Raw genomic sequence first — 9,246 nt, forward strand, 5'->3', positions numbered from 1 at the left:
GTCTACTAGCTAAAGAATTCAAAATCAAAGGTTTGGAAAGCCTAGTATTTTTCTGGAATGGAAATAGCTTGGGCGAAGGAATCTCACTCTCTTAACAAAATTACTTTCTAGACCTTCTGAAAGACCGTGGAATGCTCGGATGCAAGCTAGACTCAACAATCAAACTATGAACCATAGAGGATTATGCATTAGTTGATAAATGCAAATGTCATACACTTGTGGCAAACTCATATACTTATCACATTCAAGACCAAACGTGGCTAGTCGGTTAGTAAAGTGAGTCAATTAATGAAAAATCCAAATGAAGAGTATTTGATTTGATCAAACGTTGATCCTACTACATATGTATGGAGAAATTTAGTTGCATGGCATAGCAAGAATTAATCTTTTGTGTCAAGAACCAGTGCAAATGCCAAATTTTGAGCAATGTGGCTACAAAGACTCTTAAAGTAGTTAATGATCGTTGTTGAAGATCCTATGAGGATGTTTTAAGATGATCTATCAGCGACTATCAGCATTCCAAAGAACCTAGTGACTCAACATGATGGAACAAAACACGTGAAGGTTGATCGCCACTTCATAAAATAAGAGATAGAAGAAGGAATAATCAATTATTGCATCTGCAAACTAGTTTTCAAATACCAAACATCCCCAATAAGGATAGGGAAGAACTTTGAAGATTAAGCTTAATCAACATCTACAACCTAACTCGAGGGGAATGTAGAATATATTCCTATTTTAATTACCCTTTTTTAAGGAGATTTGATCAATTTTCTTTCCTTATTTTCTAAATGTTGTATCATGTACCATACAATATGATTTTTGAAAGTTAAAATAATTTTAATTTCAAAAAGTAAAGATGATTGAAAAAAAACAGCCCGGTGCACAAAGCTCCTCCATGTGGGATCCCGGAGAAGAATTCATTGTACACAGCCTTACACTACTTTTTGCAAAAGGTTGTTTCCCAAAACAGTTAAGATGATCAAAGCTCATAAATAAATAACACAAAAAACACTACCTGACGAAGTATAGAATTTGCATTCTGCTGCTGGTTTTTACCAGACCATTGAAAAGTATCCATTAGCATATCCCACAAAATGCGTACAACTTCAACGTCGGGTAATTTAGCGTCCTTTACATGCTGTTTTGCAGTTTGTATGACATCAGAGATATCTGTTTCTTCTGCAATCTGGGTTGTTAGTGTTGTTTTCATTTCCTTAAGTTTCACTTCAAAAATTTTCTTCTCATTATACTCGACAAGAGCTAACAATCCTTCTTTACTGTAGAAGTTACAACAGAGAGAGAAAGTCAACAATTTTATAAATGAAGAAAGATAAAATGTTGAGAGTTGTTGATAAAGTTTTAACATTGATGGCATGCCCTTGTGCTGGAGCATAATACTTATTCTAGTATGATAGTAGCCATGCTATGCCCCTACTATATTAAATTTTGTCAACAGACTTATCCGTAAAACATTAAGCTTTTTCATGTGAACAAAAATAAGAAAATTCCAAATGTCCTTTAGATAGTGCAGTGACCCAATTTTTTGCAACTCTAAACACATGTAAAGCTACTCAAAAATATATCACACAAAAAAATGCTAAAAGATTAAGTAACATATTGAATGTCATAATAGAGATGTTGAAGAAAAAACACTCACGTGAAATGCTCAGAAAAGCATTCAGTAGAGCGCTTGGCAGTGGGAAAACAATCAAGCAGTTTGTCCTCCATTTTACCTCGCTTCAAAAGCAGCATGAGATCATCCAAACTGTTTTCTACCAAATACTCCTTAAAGAAAACAGTAACAAAGGAGAGTACTAGCCCCTTGGCAACGAGATTATCCTTGAGCAATGCTTGGAAGACAGTCTCAGGCGGAAGGCCTGATAATTTCTGAGAGAATGCAAGAGCAGTAAATATGGCAAGCTTCTGTCTTTCATTCTCCTCGAAAAGTTCCAAGGACTGAAGGAACTTTTGCATAACATTTTCAAGGTTTTTAATCAAAAAGGGCCTTCGCCGCAAAATTTTCTGAATGTACAGAACCGAAGGCAAGATGGCTTCACGTTTAGGCTGGCAATCTAGAACTGAGTAAGGGTGTCTCTCTCCCTCATCAGGTTTTATTGTACCTGGTTGTGTCCGGCCACCAGTGAAGATAACCTAAAGCAGTATCAAGGAATCAGTTGCAATAGCTTAGCGAAACAGCACCAGGAAACATTAAACACATGGCTCACAAAGCATCAACTGTTTAAGTGTAAGGTTAGTAATGAAATTCAAAATCCATCGTATAGACCACCCAAAATAGGTTGAGTAGGATTTTAACCCAAAATAACCCTGAGAGAACCTGACAAAGAAAAGAAAAACAGACCTAAATCAAATGAAATCAGTTTGGTTCTGGTTTCATATTCTCTTTTTTCACATCTTTTGGGGCTCTAAAGCATTATACAGAATATAATACAACTATGGGGATTTAATAACCAACATTTTTATATATTATATCAGTATGTATACTAAATAAAATGTCAGGTAAAACTGGGTTGATTTTTTTTTTAAAAAAAAAAAACATTCACCAACTGGAAACCCAAACTTACCATGAAAACCAGATGCTTTGGGTTGGATTTCCAGCTTAGTCAAAGGTGACAAAGTTCAAATGGTAGGTAAAAAACAAAAAAAATAATAAATAGAAAAGGCCAGTGGCATTTTAAAATATTCCAGCTATGGAAACATGCATGCATGTATTAAGAGATTGTATCCATGCAAGAATGACAATATTCCAGCTATGGAAACATGCATGCATGTATTAAGAGATTGTATCCATGCAAGAATGACGTGTTCCACCGAGGAAAGAAGACAACTTCAGGCTCAGATGGAGGGGAAAAGGCCCCAAATCCACCACTTAGAGATGAAGAATGGAGCCTCATGTTTGGAAAGGTCTGCAAGAAACTGTGAAACTGATGCAAGAGTAGCTATTTAGAGAAGGATTTGCAGAAATTCACTATACCAGATTTTTGCAGTTTTAAACTTGGTAGATGAATTCCAAACAAGATAATTGGAGAACATGCGGGGGATGAAAAACAGAAATACTACCAAATGAAGACCTCCAGTTATGAACTGGCATAATAAGCTGTTGATGCTGCTCTAAACCCTCTTTTACTAAAACCTGAATTGGAGGCTTAATTAGAGATGTGGAAAGTGAGTGTAATGGAGGCAACATCCACACAAACTCTACAACGCACCCAATGAAAGTGGGCCTCAATAATAATATTGAGTTAGGACTGGAAGCTACAATAAATTTGGGATTTAGGAAGCTCGAGGTCTAGACAGATTGTGAAGAATCTTTCTTAGTTCTCAAGATCCAGCTATTAGTGTATGCTGGCAAGAAGAACCAATGCTTATGATGATGAGCTGTTGGATTGGAAAACAATTCTTATATACTGTGCAAGGGAGAAGAATGTTCATGTTGATTAGTTAGCAAGGAAGCTTTGTCAACTGTGTTTGCTATGGAAGTTTTATTAACCTTCCAGAAGGTCCAGAAATGCTATTTTATAAGGGTAGCTTTGACTATATGAATAAATAGGTTAGTTCTATGACCTCCTTTTCATAAAAAGACATTTATAGTCATTGCAATCTATGAATAAACATGCAAAAGATTAGGTGCAAGATAGACCAACAGAAACAAGATGACATGTAGACTAAGTCATGAAACAGCACAGAAACAAGAGGGAAATATTTTAGTCAAAGGAAAATACTCATTAATTACCTCAAAAAAGGTGTCACCATATCTTGAGAAGTTAAGTTCTGAAGATTCAATATTCTTCACAACAAGTTCCTGAAGAATTCCAAATAATCTATAGAAGTGCAAGAATGAACGGAATCTACAAGTAGAAAATTAGACAAGCAAAAAAAAGATGATTCTCACTGCCATAAGCAAACTAAATTACAATAGCTAGTGTGGGTTGAACTAAATTTTGTATAGTTATAGGGTTACAAATAATTTGTAATTTATGAATTAACATAGTCACATAGCTCCAGCTGTATATAATAAGCTATGCTTCCTAATCAAACATAAGTTATAAATCATAATTGGCATAGTCATAAAGCTACTCCTGATGCTTTTAAATCAAGTACATATGCAGACTGAAAATTCTTAAATGTAACAAACCTATCTTGTGGAATTGAACATTGATTGTATAACGTCCTTTCAAAGAAATTAAAATGCATGGGTTTATAAGTCATGAACTGTCCTGCAATGTGAAATGCAGTCTCATTCTTGATTGTTTCAAAATGGCTTCTAAAGAATACAATTTTCACAAATAAACTTCTCTTTCTAGATAGATATTTTTTATTGTTACTCTTGAAATTTTATTCCCCAAATCTCTACTTGAGTTCTGTCATTGAATGGCAAGAGGAAATTGTACTTGAATATGTTAGTGTCAACCCTAAGAGTCGATCATAAGTTGATTGACTTTAGACATATTATATCATATTATTTATCAATAAAATGCAATGTTTTGGTTATTATATTTGCTTCATGTTTGTGCTAGCTGAATAAATATAATAATACCCTAGAATCGTAGGTTCTAATTTAAAGCATATCAATTGGATGAATTAATTGTGGGAGGCTGTCAATATATACCTAAGAACACTACTCTTAAATATTCCTACTCACATGTTAATGCGTTGAGACTAGCATGTAGGTCAACTGATGACTTGATCTAATAAGTCATGGATATAAGATATCAAATTGACACATAAGTATATATTAGAAAATATATACTGAATTGACCCGCCATGAGCATGGATCGTTACTATTAATATAAATAGTCCTTAGACCTGAAGTCATTATGGTTCTCTACATAAGGAGTTGAGTACTTTGGCATCGACAAACGTCACCTATAATAAGGTGGACTATAAAGTCATTCAATGGGTATGCAATGAGCTATGCAGAGGGATGTGAATGATGTAGATGAGATTTGCCCCTTGCATATAACGGAAGAGATATTTGTAGACCCCTTGATTGAGTACAACTACTGAAATGCACGACTATGCTCAAATAAGTCAATATGAGATATTAAACTTATTTGGTTAAGTGAATCTACTTAGAGATCAAGAAACACATAGATTGATGTCTCATGAATTAATCTAGATATCAAAGACAAAAGAAATGAGTTATATGAGATAATGGTACAGGTTAGGTTGGATCTCGACATTCTCATCACTTGGGTAGCAATGCTGCATTGTTGTATGTCACTCATTGCTTGTGTATCTAAAATAGTTTTAAAAACACTGTCAACATTACGAGAACTTAATGAGTCACACACAGAGAGCATATTGATTTGGAGATGGGTCTATTTTATAGTTTCAAACCTTAAGCTTATTGGATTAATAAGTTAATCTAATTGGGTTTTGGACTTATTGAATTTATGGGTTAATCCAATTAGATCTTAAAGACTTATTGGTTTAATGAGTTAATCTAATATTTTTGTTCTTTCTTTTAAGCCCAACCCAACTAGAAAGCTCACTAAAAGAAACTTTAATGGTTAGGTTTTCTTTTTAATCTTCACCTTAAATAGCCATCTCTTCAAAAAGGACAAGAAGGTGAAGAGTTTGCAAAAAGGTGAAGAGTTAACTTCTTCTTTGATTGTCACCTTAAATAGTCATCTCTTTACAACCACCTTAAATAGTCATATCTTCAAAGAGGGCAAGAAGGTGAAAAGTTAGGTTCTTCTTAGATTGCCACCTTAAATAGTCATCTCTAGCAGGAAGGAAAAGGTGTGTTAGACTCTCCAAATTTCTAAGTTAGTGGGGCGAACGAAGAACGTGCTCATGTCGATTTCATAGAGGCATAGACATTCTAATCGTACTCAGATCGACCGGACTAGTAGTCTTGTAACGGTTGTTCATGCATCAAAGGTAACAATCCTATTCACTAGAGTAGTTCTGCATTCGCATGAATCTCTAAAGAGATCAATTTTCGCTGCGTTTTTAATTTATTTTTCGCTATAGATCACAACAGAATAATCATAAAATGCTTCTAGCTGTTTCCTTTGTAGTGCGCACAGAATCCTAACTCATTGTTATCAGCTGATTATATCACTAATCAATCAAGCTACAGCTAAATTTTTACAGGTTGTCAGCACGGCACTAACAGAATCTTGATTCCAAAATGACAACATATATAAGCATGAATAAGATCTCTTAATTTTCTTATATCCAACAAGCAACTAAAATCAGTCAAATCTTTATAGCATGATTTGGTGAGAAAATAAGGCAAGATCTTTCCAATTGTTCCTTAATAAACATACCAGATCACCAGCATTATCCAGATATATCTGGACCACTGCATCTGCAAAAGCTGCAGGGTCCAAAGGAGCAGCTATATTCCGTTTGCGGGTCTTTATCCGCGTGCCACTGCATTTAAAAAAGAACCATTTTCATAATTCCTCACATTCCAGTGCTGCCTATAGTCCTATTTATTTAATCAATGCTTTGTCGTATATGGTACAGTGACCTAGTACCATTTACAGCAAAGAAGACGAATTGAATCATCTGAGCATGCACCTTTTTAAGTTCTTGGCATGGGATAGAAAAACTGCTATTGTATTTGAAAGACCACAAGATTGTGAGACAGAAATAGAAGAATGACTGGTTGTACAGCGTTACAAGTGTGAAAATTCCCTCACTAAAACTTAGTTCCATATCACATGCACTTTTTACACTAATATTATAACATTTTTAAGGCTACAAAAAACTAAGAACTCAGCATTGAAGAATTTTAACTTAGTCATAGTGATTAGTCATAGTGATTGAGCAATCAAGTTGGCCAATACACTAGAGACGACAGACAAGGCTTTTGGTTACAGATCTTAAAGCAGTTGCTCTTTGAGCATAAGAAAAGAAAAGTAAATATATTAGACTAGCAAAAGTATGAACAATGTGATATTTAGCTGTACTAAGTCATAAAAAGTACAAAATCAAGGTCCAGATCCTAAAGACCAAAAGATGTATTTCCAGAGGTCAGGAACCTTTATATGATCTGCAATGTAAAACATGTACATCCAGCAACATTATTGTGCCAAAGCTGGAATCTTAAACCATATTAACTCAAACTAGAGAAAACAAGCCATCACAAGTGTGATGCCAAAGCTGGCAACAAAGATTCTTAACCACAATGTTAAATAAAGTCCAAAAAATTAGTTTATCTGATAAGTCATTTACCATTCTATAACTGACAACAGTACACAATGGAAAAAAAAAATCAATGGAATACTAGTTTGGATTTTCATTCTCTTCATTTTTTTAGGTAAACTCCTTGTAGGTTCTCTAGTATAGGATAGCACACCCCTTATAAGCAATAGACATATATAATCCTTCCTTCCTTGATCAGAATTTCTTCAAATCATCTTCGCCTACAAATTAAGCCTGTGGCTGAACCCAAACCATCACTTAAAGCAAAACAATTAACAAGTTATTATAATATAGAATTATTATCCTTTATTATCTCTATAATAAAGGGGAGGCTTGGTGCAACGGTAAAGTTGTTGCTTTGTGACCTAAATGTCACGGGTTCGAATCCTGGAAACAGCATCTTGCAAAAAGCAAAGTAAGGTTGCGTACAATGGATCATTCCCCGGGACCCCACACGGCGAGAGTTTCGTGCACTAGACTGCCCTTTTATTATTATTATTATTATTATTATTATTATTATTACATGTAATTTAATTATAATAAGTAGTAAATTATCATATTTTATTTAAAATAAGACACAATTATTAGATTAATAACATCTCAGATGCCTATAAATAAGCACAACGACCTTTGACAAAAAATCAATCAATAAGTTAATTTATTATGAATTAAAAGTCTTTTGGCTATTGGGACTCTATCTCTTCGATGTGATCCATCTCTTTCCCCTTTCTCTGATTTCAAATGAGATGGGACATGAGCTCTCATCAATTTGATATTAGAGTAAGTTCCTCATCGCCACCTGTCACCCTACACCACAACCACCATCATCCGCACTTTTTCCCCTTCTTACCTCTAATTTTCTATAAGATAAGCGGTGTTCTCATTGCCACCAATCACCCCACACCACAACCTCTCCATAACTACCATCGTCCCACCCTTTCTTTCCTTCTTTTCTCTAATTTTCTATAAGACATGAAGTGGATTCTTATCAAAATATGTTTTTTTTTTACTTTATCCTTCAAATGCCACAATATTGTGCGACGTAGTTTAAATCAGGCAGCAGCATATTTAAGAAAATTAAAGAAGTCTGAATGAAGGGGAGCAGATCAACATACCCTAGAGTGGGTTTCTCCTTCGAGCTGCGAAGTAATAAATCAATAAGTTAGCCAGATACATAAGAAAAATCGAAACGTCGTGCTCATGTCGTATGTAAAAGCAGATCTACAACAAAGATTTACAGATCTACCACAAAAAGAACAAAAGAACCCGATTTAGCATTCAACGATCATGAATTTATTCTTCTGGCATACATCTCGAGAGGAAAGCAAAGCAACCTTCGAAGGCGCCAAATCGAAAGGAAAAGAGAAACATAAGCACGAAGAAGGATAGATACCTCATAAACCAAGACAGAGATCCTCGATAAAAACCAAGATGGAGATCCCTCGATAAGGCTTCGAACGGCTAGCGGAACTGGACGGGGCGAAAAAATTCACCTTTTCTGCCCTCAATAACACGAATAAATACCCTAATCGAGACCCGACCTTGGTTCGGTGACGGGTCGAGGGTTCGAAATTACGGGTTCGATCGGCTCCGACCATTAAAAAAAATTCTGGATTGTTAATTTTAATACCGTTTACGAAACTTGATTATGATTCGAATCACGATTCAATGATTCAAAATTATTATTTAGATTTTATTTTTAAAAAATATTTAAAATGTATTAATATGCATACATTGAAAAAACTTTGAACTTAAATATTATATATCTAGATATTCAACAAAAGTATTTTAACCTACCATTAAGGATAAATTGGAAAGCAATAGGTCCTAAAATTATCTCCTTGTCCACTTAGGATATAAAAAATATTAAAACTACATAATTTGTTAGTTCATTGCATATAAAAATATTTTTTATTTAAAGTAAAAAAATATTGCATTGACTACCAATTTAAGAAGTAGAGAAATATGAAACTTAGGGAGGAGTTTGTATTGGAGATGGTTGTTGTAAAAGATTTACAATATTATGTTGAGGAGATGATTGATTCATCTTCCTCAATGTATATT

The 9,246-nt window shown here is 34.4% G+C and overlaps 1 protein-coding gene across 1 annotated transcript; it reads right to left on the reverse strand.

The window, feature by feature from the left end:
• Positions 1-967: 967 nt before the first annotated feature.
• On the reverse strand, positions 968-8,724 carry LOC122037221 (basic leucine zipper and W2 domain-containing protein 1-like). Its single transcript, XM_042596667.1, has 6 exons — positions 8,576-8,724; positions 8,298-8,321; positions 6,300-6,405; positions 3,755-3,823; positions 1,661-2,154; positions 968-1,280 (listed from the first exon to the last, which is right to left on the reverse strand). The coding sequence occupies exons 1-6, from the start codon at positions 8,578-8,580 to the stop codon at positions 983-985; spliced, it is 996 nt and encodes a 331-aa protein (XP_042452601.1). The 5' UTR covers positions 8,581-8,724; the 3' UTR covers positions 968-982.
• Positions 8,725-9,246: the final 522 nt, after the last annotated feature.

The sequence above is a fragment of the Zingiber officinale genome, unplaced genomic scaffold (assembly GCF_018446385.1).
Source record: "Zingiber officinale cultivar Zhangliang unplaced genomic scaffold, Zo_v1.1 ctg246, whole genome shotgun sequence".
NCBI lineage: Eukaryota > Viridiplantae > Streptophyta > Magnoliopsida > Zingiberales > Zingiberaceae > Zingiber > Zingiber officinale.